The sequence below is a fragment of the Sphaeramia orbicularis genome, chromosome 14 (assembly GCF_902148855.1).
Source record: "Sphaeramia orbicularis chromosome 14, fSphaOr1.1, whole genome shotgun sequence".
In the NCBI taxonomy this organism is placed as follows: Eukaryota; Metazoa; Chordata; class Actinopteri; order Kurtiformes; family Apogonidae; genus Sphaeramia; species Sphaeramia orbicularis.
The window spans coordinates 24,691,109-24,704,644 of record NC_043970.1 but is presented as its reverse complement, the minus strand read 5'-3'; the positions used below and the strand labels follow the sequence as shown (position 1 = coordinate 24,704,644).

Genomic DNA, 13,536 nt, shown 5'->3' with positions numbered 1-13,536 from the left:
AGTCAAGTTTTTTGTGTTTATGGACAGTTATGAACCTCCTGATTTTTATTATGGTTAGTCTGTATGGTCACGTTTTGCTGTGAATGGCTTTTATCTTCAGAAAAGAAAAATGATGACACCCTCTAAACCTAAAATATGTCTGATTTATATGTTCCATCATGGATAGTATAAACACTGTATATTACATCAGTGTGTCCTTATGATCACTTATAGCCAAGATTCTATTAAATTATGACTTTAACTGGTGATAAAAATGGTGGTGTGATGTTTCTAGTTGATAAATTGCAGACATTAATCATTGGTACACATAAAGTAACTAAACGTAAAACTGTTTTTATATACGAGCTCCATTCACTCAATGCTTTGGTTTTTATGTATTCTGAAAGCTTGACAGGCCTGAAGCCTCGTTACAGGTGCAAATGTAGGATTGGTCAGTCACTGATTTTGGGGTGGGGGTGGGGCCATACTAAAGGGTCAATTACAGGTCTTCTTAGGAAGGATGTCAGAATTTTGGCTTCAAATTCCCTCAATGACTTGAAATGGTATATACAGTCTATGCTTCAGATAAAGAGGAGGAAGCTGCAGGAGGATGTGTATTTTCAGGTTTACTCTTCTGATTTTTACCTACTATAACTTTAATGAAATACCTTTAAAATTTAGTACGTCAGGGATCAAGGTTGGTAGATTCTTAGAAAGTAAGATCCATAAGACAAGATGGAGCCTAAATCCCCAGTTCTATATTTATTTCTGCTCATGTGCAGTTGTTCTGGTGGTAAAAAGGATGATGTGACCATGTTAGGGCGGCACTAAGGACCTATGTGTGCTTGTGTATATATTTGTATTTGACAGGTACGTCCCGTGAGAACTGATGAGGCTCGAGGTCTGCTGTGGTTGATGGAGGAGGAGGCGGTGCAGCCCGGGGGATCTGTAGAAACACTACTGGGACGTCTCTTTAGCTACTATGGACCTGCTGAGGGCGAGAGTAAAGGCGAGTGAAGCCCCTGATCACTCTTTGTGTCATGTATTATCTTACAGTAGTGCGCAGTGATGTGTCATAGAGAATGGGCCCTGTGTGGAGCAGATCATACATTAAACGCTATCTGACAGATTGACCAGCGCTATGGATGAGTTATAGAAATCCCATCTATATACGTAGCAGCTGCTTCATAAGGTTTGCAGGGTTACACAATTTACGGTCTATAAAGTCTCTCAAATTGAACACAAGAGACTTTAAAAACACTATAAAAAAAGGAGAGACATTTCATTTTAGTCCTTCAAAAGCTTCAATTTACATATGGGTCACATTTCAGCTTATCTCACATGCATTTCACTCATGTCTCTTTGATCTGGTCCAAGCTCCAGTTAGAGGGGTGCATTATTTATCATAGTACATTGCCATGTATTCAAACAGGCTAAAGGGTTGCATGAAAGACAAGTTCGGAACAGATTATGTCTGTAAATGTTACTCTCTGATTAAAGTTGATGAATCAGATGCCTTTCATAAACTCTTCACATAGACTTTGTAACCTTCTGAAGGAGACAGAGATTCTCACAAAACCTACATTTACATCAGGTCACACTTTCCTCCTGAAGAGTGAAAAGGATAATCATTTCCTGCTGGGACACAGTCATGGCACTGACTGGGTGGAGTATGATGCCCGCGGGTGGCTGAACTATGCCAAGCAGAATCCAGCCTCCACCAATGCAGCCAGCCTCTTGCAGGACTCACAAAAGTCAGTCTATCTTTGCTTGAACTATTACTTGAAATAATACTTATGGTTTGAAAACAGGCTGAGGTGTTGAATCTCTTGCAGGAAGGTCATCAGCTCATTGTTCATGAGCCGTGCAGGTGGAGCCACAGTTCTGTCCGGGTCCATCGCCGGCCTTGAGGGTGTGTCCCAGCTGTCTCTGAGAAGGGCCACTAGCATGAGGAAGACTTTCACCACAGGGGTGGCTGCTATCAAGAAAAAATCACTTTGCATCCAGATAAAACTTCAAGTGGTGAGGGACATCACTCACATTTCTTGACACAATTTTGACCTAATTTCTGCAACAGTATTTGAAAGTTAGAGGTTATTCACCTATTTTAGGTGACTTATTCTACATTTACATGTAATTGTTTTACATAAAAAAGGTAGGATCATTTTAACCCTGTATAGGGGTGAAGTCAAGGGAAGGTTAACATCTGGTCAAAAAAATTTAATTATACAATAATCTATACCAAACTTATATTTTTGGATAAGTAATAATTATATTTTCAGGAAAATGTATTTTGAAATGAGAAAAAATTTGTGGAAAAAAAAAAAAATAGGAGTTTTATGAGTATGAATGTCTGGAAAGTGACAAAGTTTTCTGCTGTCATTCTGGCTTCATTTTATAAACTCTCATAAATAAACTAAATTTATTCCATATACATTGATATTTGACTATTATATTATTTATGTCATATTCTAAACACACAATGTTTAAAATTAATAAATGCATATCTATACAAAATACATTGGAATATAATGTTAATATTATTTGTATGTTGTAAATATTATAAAAATGTATATGATATTGATAATTGGAATACAAATGTTTAATAACAGCCATTTTTCAAAACTCTTCCTATTTAGGTATGATATAATATTTTTTTCCTCTAACCAATTATTAGGTTGTAAAATACAGGGTTTAAGGTATACACTGAATACATTTTAGGATGAAAATGTCATAGAAACTTCACTTTTGAGATCTTTGTAATTCTCGAAAAAATAGATGTAAATTTTTTGTCCATCCATGACACAATAGTTTTTGATATTTTTCATTTAAGAATATTTGAATCTAAATTTTGTCCTTTGAGTATGCTTAAGATGGTATATAGACCTTTCCAGTTATGTGTAATATTTGTCTTAAACTTGTCTGGTTCAAAAGTTATGAGTCAAAAAGTAGTGGGCTGTCCATCTGTGGCGCCCTTGACCTCACCCAGAGGGCACTGATAGAAATGCTCTGAAATTCTAAATTTTAACCTTAGTATGTTATTGGAGGACATAGCAGCACTTTATTACTTTTGTGAAATTTGTTAAAAAAATTTCATTTTAGGTAGAAAATCAAGTCAATGAAGTTACCATATTTTGTTCCTTGCCCATAAGTAGCAAAAAAAAAAAAAAAAAAAATCCAAGAAGTGTATATATATAAAAAAAAATACAAGAAACACACGTGTATGTGAAAGAAACATTAGAACATCACTTTTAGAACATTAAAACAACATCAGTGCAGATCCAGACACCTGTCCACATCCACATTATCCCTTTGAACATCATTCCTTACATTAGTACCATTACTTCATGGTACCTAACAAAGCAGGTACACTCACGGTTCATGCAGAGGTGGATCTTACAGACCCTGTAGACCCCATTGGACCTGAGATTGCTGACTCACTGCCCTCACTGTAACTTTGCTGTCACTGTCATGTAATGTATGCAGAAATTGCCAAAAATAATCACTTGCCTGATAAAGGGTTAATGGGGTTGCAGCAGGAGATGAGATTGACCTCCATTTTTGGGTCCTGAGAATAACACTATAGATTTGTTTCATTTCTACCCAGAAAAGGTGAATAAAATAGCAAAACTGCAGTCGAAAGTCATAAAATATAAAATACTGTTATCAATACTATTCATAAAAGCTAAGAATACTCTACTGTATAGAGTTGAGAATAAGGTCGGGAAGGAACAGTCAGGAAAAGGTTATTTTTATTTAATGATCTAAAATAAGCATGATCGCTGGCCAGTAGCCAATATTGTATTCAGAATCTCATGTGTAGTAAGAAGTTTTGACAAGGGCCAACATAATAAAGCATAAATTGCATATAGATCTGTCAGTTGAGGATTTGTCATTGGTGGTATGTCCGTTGCCTACCTTCAGACTCCCTAATGTAGCTCTTTCCATTCCAGGATGCTCTCCTCGACATGGTGCGGAGGTCCAGGATTCACTTTGTTCACTGCATATTGCCCAAGGCTGATGCCCTGAAGGCTCTAAGTGGATCCTTGTTCAAAGGAGGGGAATGTGAGACTCAGGGGGAGAATAGTGATACCAGCTTAATGCAGCTAGATGTAGCCTTGCTCCGTGCTCAGCTCCGTGGCTCCAAGCTACTGGATGCACTCCGAATCTATAGGCAAGGTGAGATAGCCTCTTAAATCAGATAATCAAAGACCGGACATGTTGTAGATATACCAAACCTCCTTGTCTATGAGTGAAAAAAAATCTGCTGAAATATCTGTAATTATTTCACCAGGAACTCTTGCAAATGTCCATCACACTATACACATGTTCCTTTTTCCATATTGATGATTACAGGTTACCCCGATCACATGGTATTTTCTGAGTTTCGACGGCGCTTTGATGTGCTGGCGCCGCATCTCACCAAAAAGCTGGGGAGGAATTACATTGTGAAGGATGAAAAGAGAGTAAGTCAATCAGTGAGAGAGGGAGCAAAATGTAAACTTCCACTAGTATCCAGGCGCAGTGAAGATTGATGTTGTGAAGAGGCAGCTTCATTACATCTGCCCCTGATTTGTCAGCAGCCGACTGACAGAAATAAACCTTCATTCATCAGAGCTATTGTAATGACCTAATCAACTTAACCTTTCATGGCTGTCGAAAAGCTAGATCAGTCCTTTGGGTTAGAGAGTGCTCAAAAGTACAAAACACCATTAAAGTAGACAGGCTCATCATCTTTGTAGCATTTTTTTTCCTTCAGAGTACTTTCCAAGGATTTCCTTAAATTAAACACTTAGCTCTTTGGGTTTTTTAAGTTGTAACAAAATGAAAACCTGAATTTTAAACACTGAAGAAAGTGTGATTTTTCTTCCACCTTCAGTAACAGTTTATTGTGCTTTGATGCATTTATCCACTAAGAGAGCAGCTATTTGTTATTGTGCACTAGAAAAAAAACACAAAACTTTGTTTTTAGAAAGAGAAGAATGAGAGAGAGTGAAAGAATTGGGTTAAGAGAGAGAAAAGCTCTTTTCCCTTGTGTCCATGTATTGGGGCTGAGTTTCTGTGGAAACACTGGCAAACAAAAGCCCCTCAGTATTTGTGGCAAACCACTCCTGGTGTAATCTAGATGTGGTCTTTCAGGCTGGAGGCTCCAGTGGAGAAGGAAGGCAGAAACAGGAGCAGACCTATAATACACACAGGCTGTCAGATGCACAGGGAAAGTCTCCACACTGACTTGTGTTATTCTTCAGCATAGGACTGTGTTAAAGGGGTCAGGGAGGATAAGGCAGGAGTGGGTGGCAATTCTGGTGGACAATAATTGGTTTATGGTGTTGGGAAGTTGTGGCAAGCCATACTTTTTCGAGCTTATTGAATTTCACAACAAAATACAGATGGGAATTGATGTAAGGGAAGAAGGAAAGCTGTATTGTACTATTAGTTCAGCATGGCAACTTGGGGGAACTGTGGTCTACTGAACTGTTTCGGTGTCAGTAGAAGTTCCCACCGGATCCTGCAGTTGAAAAATTAAGTGTGTGTGTGTTTACATGTGTGTCTCTGTCCAGGCTGTGGAGGAGCTACTGGAGTCTTTGGATTTGGAGAAGAGCAGCTACCACATGGGTCTGAGTAGGGTGAGTAACGCCTTGAATAAACATCTTCAAAATAATTGAATAAATACTTTAAAATAATTTCTGCTGTGTTACCCTTCAGCTTCACTGCTGTCAAATGTTGACTTAAAAAGCTGCAGGACATGCATGCTTAGGTGTGTGTGTGTGTGTGTTTTTTTTGAAGGACACTTGCTGTTTGAGGGAGTATGTCTTTGATAACACCTGTCTTTCTTTGAGGTTTGTTTGTCTTCCCTCTTTGGAGGTTTGCCAAGCCCTGCCCATTCTTTCAGTCTTTTAGCCTGTGGCTACCTGAAACCATGTCTCTACTCTGCTATGTGGCTGCAATTCCCCCTTTTCTTTTCAGGTCATCAGAGCAAATTCTTGCAAGTGATGGCCCTCTTTGTTTTTCACCACAACTGTTGTAAAGTAATCACAGTAAACCCTGTTTGGCACACTAAGGTCTAATTCTATCCCAGTTGGAAAATGGCCATCAGCCAGAAAGCAAATCAAAGGAAAACAATAATGTACAAAGCACTGTACCTTTCACATCCAGATATGAGCAGCGACCAGGATCCTTTTCAAGCACATAAAATCAGACTGATTTAAAAGGCAGTTTCATACGGTGACACACTTTGGAGTGTGAAATCAGCTCAAAGTAGAAAAGCACGGTTGGCCATTCACAAAGCATTCCAGTGGCGTCTTAGCAACCTGTCTCAGTTGCATGCCAATTATAGCAGCCTTAAATAACCTTAAAGCAGTGGAATCAAAGCTCTTAACAGGGTGAAATCAGCCATTAGGTACATTTAAGATGCATATCTAAAAAAAAGCGAGGCTGTGGATTTTTGAGAGTGAGCTCAGTCCACCTGAAGATGATGATGATGATGATGAAAAACATAGACCTTCTGCCCACATCCCCGTAAATAAATTCTAAACTATGTAATGGATTAGTCAAATACATCACTGCCTAGTTGTTATTAAACCTGCTTTAGTGGGTGAGCTTTAATGATAGTGATAGAATGCTATGGTGTTCTATAACAACTGTGCCATATAATTTCAGTGATTAGATACATCCTGGAAGCCTGATGTGCAACTTGAATGCACATGTTGTTGGCCAGTAGAGAGTGGCAGTATGCCAGTATAGTGTCAGTCTGCTTAACCCGCAATAAAGAAGAAAAAGTAAAACAAGGCACCGACTGACTGGCTCGTACTGCCTCAGATTTGTGAAATGTTCCACTGTCTGGCATCCATATGTCATGTTCTGATAATAAAGAACAATTTAAAACCATAATTACAATGGACTAATAATGATATGACATACCTTGACATACCGACTTACCTTGATAATTAATGATATAAAATGTATATTGTTGTCACCCAGCCCTATTTGCATTTAACATATGGATTCAATACCTTCTAAAGCAGTGGGGCTTGTATAAAAAGACCTTGACAGTTTTTCCATCATCATCCATCCATTTTAATGGCCTGTAGCCTTCATATCTTGAATGCATCACAGTACCTAATCCCTCTGAGGTATAGGCAGGTTGTGATGTGATCTGCTTTCTATTGGCTGTTTACCCCTGTTTTACCTTTGGCCCAGATTAGGAACAGACATGGCTGATTGTCTAAGATAATAACTTAATCAGAGCTTTCTCACTTAGATAAGACTCATGGATTACACCGTTTCTTATTGATTTACTGCATCAGTGCACTTATGTACTTTTCTGTTTTTCGTTTGCTGTTGTTTTTCAGCCTAATCAGGAACATTAAAGGTCCCATATCTTAACACCTATACCTAAACGATTAGACTTCTGTAATGGTGTAAACAAAAAGAGTGTGATTTAATTTTCCTCACTTTTCTGAGGTCCTATCTGTAACTCTGCCACAAATAGCTCATATCACATTGTGTGGCAAATGCCACTGCCCATATTCGGATTGGCTAAACACAGATCAGCTTATAAGGCGGCTGTGATCAGTTTTTGACATAAAGCTAATGTAGACACATACAATAACATACGTTAAAAACAGGAATATAGTCATAATTAAAGACAGATGCATGTTAAGCATTAGCCTCATAGCATAATTGCCTAAGGCATATTTTTGTCAAAATTGTGATATCTGCATAACATTGCTCTCCTAACGCTGCTGCTTCATTTTTCATCATTGGCTATGACCTAAAAAAAAAAAAAAAAAAAAAAAATAGGCAACTATGCTATGAGGCTAAAGATAGAGTAATTATCCTGTCAGTGCTTGTGATGAAGATCTGGGCCCAATCCCAATTCGTCCTTTAGCCCTTACCCTTACCCCTTGGCCCTTGCACTTGGCACTACCCCTTGAAACGGAGCTGCAAGGGGTAAGGGTTGAAATATTCTATGAAATGGGACAACCCTTCATGACCTGTTATGTCATCAGCGGTCATCGATGCCGCTATTAACAGATGCGACAACTTTGTTTCTGAAAGTATTTACCATGCCGTCAGCAGCTGTAACCATCTCTGTTCCATGGGCTTTGGGCATCTTTTCACAGCTATCAACTATAAACCGTAGAAATGTGATCTAAAATACATTAAAACAGCATTAAACGGTCAAGGCATTAAAACGATTAAGTTGTTTACGAAGAAAATGCATACAGTCGTATGTTTCTTTCATCACACTGCTGCACCTTTTGGCTGTCTTTACCTCCATTTTGCCGAGGATTCGAACAGAATTATGGGAGATTTCTGCTACCCCTCAGTTTGTAGTGTGGTCCTGAAATATCTCTGTTTCGAGGGCTATACAGCCCTCCGCCTTAGCTCTTCCCCTCCATCAAATGGAGAATTGGGACAACACTATCCCTTCACCTGTACGCGCAAAACAGAGGGGGAGGGGGAGGGGGAGGGGGAGGGGGAGGGGGAGGGGGGAGGGGGAGGGGGAGGGCCAAGGGGTGAATTGGGATTCATCCCTGGAGTTGGTCCCTGAGCTCCTTCAATGGCAGCTCCCTGCTCCTAATGAGTGTGCTATGTGCTAATGCTATGTGCTGTATGTATGCATTTGGATGGGTACAATGCAAAGGCCAAATGTCCAAACAGGGATAACAAAGCAAGTTAACCTTTATACATGTATAGCTACATTCACAGTTTATACTCCTCATCCAGCTCTGTACTAGCTAGCTATTTGGCGTTAGTACACCGCAGCTAATGGCTAAACATGAGTGGTAAATAAAATACCAACAGTGGCCAAATGACTACATCTTTACTCTCCAAAATGACTGTTAACAAAACTATCCTTCCGTTATAACTTGGACAAAGCTAACAGGACATAAACGTGCACATACCATGCTAACTGTTACATAGTTATACTAACTGTAACATAATTATCAGGGCAGTTATGAATGAGCTGTGCACATCCAATCCAATAAAATCAGTCTCAACAGTAAAATCTGGTCTGTAATTAAGGCTCTTCTTTGGAAATATGTGCATTATTTTTGATGCATTGATGCAGGATTAATTTCAGAGCTAGTTTTACCAACATATTCACTGCCCTGATATTAGTGACTGAAAAGGGGTGGGGCTGACAAATTTAATCTTAAATATGATTGGTTCTTCCTTACTAGATTACAAGATACTGATTTCCCGATTGGCTGCTTTTGTTTTTAGTAGAATACTGTGAATGTTTATTTTTTCACAGCTTTTATTTTACACCACTGAATTTATATCAACCTCAAAACACAATAAAGATAATTTTCATGATATGAGATCTTTAAACTCAGTCACTCCCTGGTTAAAATAACTATTACATAAACTGTGACAGATGGTTTCCTTTGCTGAAGTTGAAGAGCTCTCACATATTGTTTTTTTTTATTTTTTATTTCTGTTTTGTTGTAGTTGTTCTTCAGAGCTGGCACCTTGGCTAAGCTGGAGGAACAGAGAGGTGAGCAGACCAAGCGTAATTTAATCCTGTTCCAAGCTGCCTCTAGAGGATACCTGGCACGCCAAGCCTTCAAAAAGAGAAAGGTAGGCAGACATCACACAGTTAGTATAACCTGCAAAAAACATATGTCAACAAAGATGTGTTTATGGATGCAATTATCATATGAATAAAAAACTGAGGTTTGGTTTTACAGACACACAATTCTCATGTAAAAATGTATTGGATAGTCAGAAAATGAGAACAAATAAAGTCTAAGGGTCCATTTTTTAATAAAGTTTGTAAAGAATGTGAGCTCCAGTGGCTTTGTTGCCTAGGAGTCCACCAGGAGTTGAGAGTTTTTTGTTCTGAGCTAATTTTAGTGCTTGTTTGCTCGGCTGTTGGGCAGATCTAATCAGCTCTGCGGTAAATCTCAAACTAATTACAAATATTCTATATTCTAGGCTATAGCCCATATTCCTCCCACCTCTACCATGATCAATCATCAAATCAGTGTCTCCACTGTGATATTTGATAGGAACATATCATTTTATATGGTGTTTTATCAGACTGACTCCCTTGAATGTAGCCTTATCAAGTGTGCTGCTGACTCACACCCATCTGCAACGCCCATCTTCCATTTTTCTCTCAGCGTGTGATGGGTCCATCGCTCTGGACCTCACACACGTCCTCTTGTGATGTATGGAGCCCTGCAGTCCTTCTCCTCCTTGTGATTACTATTTAAGTGAACGTGCTGCTTCAGCTGGATTGTGATGAACCAGCAGAATCAGAGTCAACATCCAATATGACGCATTGCCCATGAGCAGATATCTTGTTCCCTTGTAAATAATGCCACTAACAGGCAGGAAATGTGAATTTGAGATGGAAAGTCTTTTCTTTATTATGTTTAAGGGTTATTATTCACTCGATGAAGCGGACGAAGACCCTGGTGCTTCATAATATGCTCAAAATCCAGCAGTGAGGAACCATTCAAGAATTGCTAAGCAACTGTGCAATTACAAAATCCATTAGCCAAGATGCTTTTCCCCTTTGCCCTCTTTCTCCTGCAGATGTCTCTATAATAAAAAAAACTTTATTTTTATTTTTCTTGTATTTTATTGCTCTAAATATCACTCCACTTATTTTTCTTGTTTAAACATAAAGATAAGTCATACTTTCTCTCAGAAATGTTTAATAAACTCCTTGCTTGAACAGCTTTCCTGATGTGCTAATAGAGGTGTCTGGGCTAAGAAATCCATCCTAAGAAAAGACAAATAAGGCATTCATATATGTCAGCACTATTTTTTTTTTCAAATAGCCCATGATAATATCACAGAACAAGATAGATTCTTGATAAGATATTAGTAAGAAAATGCCATTTGCGCTGAGCTGCGTCTCTACATCTATCATTTCACTGCTCTGAAAGGGTTCAGTCATGCAGTGGCTAGCTCCATTCTTTACCAATACCTTTTGATTTTATTTAAAACCTGCTGCACTTTGAAATTAAAAAGATAGGTACATGTACTTATATAAGCGTCAAAGGTCAGTGTCTGCTGTGAAGTGTGAGATTGAGATATCACAAAGTGCGCTTTAGAAAAATGATCACTGAGGAGCGGTGCCAAAACTGACTCGCCCTTCACTTACTTGACATTTGTTTCAGTCTTCTTTGCTCTTATTTTTCTGCTGCAATGCCAACTATGGTCCTCATAATTAGTCAGCTGTTATAAGATATAGAATCTCTGTCCTTCAGGTATTCATTGAAAGCAATCTTCCCCTCTGAATCTCATTCTGTTTTTATTATTTCTGATTAAATTAGTCGTCACCAGAGTAATGAAACAGAAGCAGGGCAGGCTGCTGTAGATTATTGAGTGAGTTTTATCTCCTCTGCTCTCTCTGTAGAGGATTTACAGAGTGTTGCTTTCCAGTCTTAGAATAATCATCATATAATATCATGCACTTGTGCCCTTGCTGTTATCCTGTTATTTCGATGTGAAAATTGATTAGCTCCAAAGCCTCTTGCTCTGTTTGAAGTATCCAGTCTTAGCAGGTAGTTGGATATTTGCCTCTGGTACACTGGATAGCTTCAGCTGAAGCCTCTCAGACACTTGCTGGTTGATGTATATGGATGTGACAGAAAGTCGCAAGTTCCGTTGATTGATATTCCCTGGCATGTTAACCTTGTGAAGCTGTGCCAAGCCCATGTGACATTAAATGACAAAACCACAATTTTTCTTGTTTTTTTCCTTTCTTTCCCCCCATCTCCTCAAGGGGACACACTGACATTTTTTAAGGTCTGTTATTTTGCCTCAGCAGGCACTTACTGTGTTGGAAGTTTTGTCCTTCAGGTACCCTACAAATGTTTTTTTTCTTTATCTATTTGCATTGGAATCAGCATAAAGCTACAACCGTGAGCTTTGCTTCGGCCTAGTGATACCTATTCATTTGAACATTTCCAATCTGTTGTGACATTGCTCACTGAATGTTAAGATATACCTCCTTTACTTGGTGCACTATTCATTCATTTAATACATGCATTCTTACCACATTACAGATACAAGATACATTTTTCCGTTTATACTTTCAAGGGAATTGGTGTGAAACAAATGATGACATTGAAGTCAAAGCAAAACTTGTATTTTGAAAGGGACCAGATTTCCTTAAAGTGCAAATGTGTCAAGCCATTAAATAGCATAATTGTACTGATCTCTAATGGACATTTTGGGCTTTTATTTTTCTCTTTGTGTTAGAAGTGGCACTGAGTGGTGAGTTTTGTCTGGTATTTTTATACACAGTTATGTACATCAGTATTCAAAGGGCTTCAATGCGTAAACACATGCATGCGTAAGTGTCGTGAAAGTGTTCTGTAAACACATCTGTACCTCTAAAGCCTGTGTAGTATATTGAATGTTGTATCTAGAGCATTTTTTTTGTCTTCATCTTGGCTCAGAATTGTTTTTCATTTTAGCCTGCTTTACAGTTGTCACACCCTGTTAATGTGAATACCAAAACATTTATCCACGGTGCTCATGTAGTATATTCTTTTGTTTGTTTTCTATTCATTTAATATTAAATATGACAAGTAAGACCTGTTTAAATTGTCTGTCAGAGATTTGCTGTATCTTTCTCCGTGTTAAAGCTTTCACTGTGTGACAAATCCTAATTGGTCATAGAGAGTAGCTTCAGGGTGAAATGTACCTGATGCTGAGAATTGTGTTGCTCTAATTGGGTTTGCCCATAATCTGCTGCTGCTAGAGAGCCTCATGCATAAGCAGCATGGAAATCATGTAATACTTGGAATTAGCTGCCAACATGTTTGATTTAATTAATCAAAAATTAGCTTCCAGCCTTGGAACACATTCTGCAGAAACTCTCCAGAGGAGGCTGGCAAGTCCTGGGTTCGCTGCTAGCCCAGAGACAGGCATTACCGTATAACACATAACTGAGGGATGTGGTTCTTTCCAAACATTGTTCACCAGTATTGAGGATGATATGTTAGCATTACATGAGCACTCTACAACATGTATTCCAGTTAGTAATTATGGCTGGCATGGTTCCTCAGGATGCTGGACACTGCAGGCCTCTGATGCTTTTTCATTGCAATCCACTTCTTCCTTTCTGAATTTAGTCTTATTTTCTGTTTACATTCATTGCCTAAACCACAGTATACTGAGCATTTTCTACACTAAAGCTATATTATCTCTGTTGTTTCACATCTTGATGAAGCAGATGTTTGTGTTAGCATACCAGTTGACAGATAAAGTAGCACAACATTTCTTTAATTTTACACTTCCATGAACTCAATCTGTGTATCTCTTGTGCTTATGTTATGCGCTACTCTTTATATGTGTGTCTGCAGATACAGGATCTGGCAATCCGTTGCATTCAGAAAAACATCACAAAGAATCGTGGAGTGAAGGACTGGCCATGGTGGAAGCTTTTCACCACCGTTCAGCCTCTCATTAAGGTCCAGCTCACTGAGGAGCAGATGAAAACCAAAGATGTGAGGAAACCTTTCTGTCTGTTACATCCCAAATAATAGGTTCCTCTCAGCTTGACAGCATCCTGTCACTTTC

The 13,536-nt window shown here is 38.7% G+C and overlaps 1 protein-coding gene across 8 annotated transcripts in view; it reads left to right on the top strand.

Moving 5' to 3' along the window:
• Nucleotides 1-13,536, top strand: part of LOC115432530 (unconventional myosin-XVIIIa-like) — a 79,769-nt gene that overhangs the window by 35,125 nt on the left and 31,108 nt on the right. For all 8 annotated transcript variants that reach the window (XM_030153415.1, XM_030153414.1, XM_030153413.1 and 5 more), the window contains 8 exons: nucleotides 850-988; nucleotides 1,574-1,733; nucleotides 1,815-2,001; nucleotides 3,933-4,158; nucleotides 4,336-4,445; nucleotides 5,541-5,606; nucleotides 9,442-9,570; nucleotides 13,320-13,463. In XM_030153415.1, coding sequence (XP_030009275.1) covers nucleotides 850-988; nucleotides 1,574-1,733; nucleotides 1,815-2,001; nucleotides 3,933-4,158; nucleotides 4,336-4,445; nucleotides 5,541-5,606; nucleotides 9,442-9,570; nucleotides 13,320-13,463 — 1,161 coding nt within the window. The remainder of the gene's footprint in view (nucleotides 1-849; nucleotides 989-1,573; nucleotides 1,734-1,814; nucleotides 2,002-3,932; nucleotides 4,159-4,335; nucleotides 4,446-5,540; nucleotides 5,607-9,441; nucleotides 9,571-13,319; nucleotides 13,464-13,536) is intronic.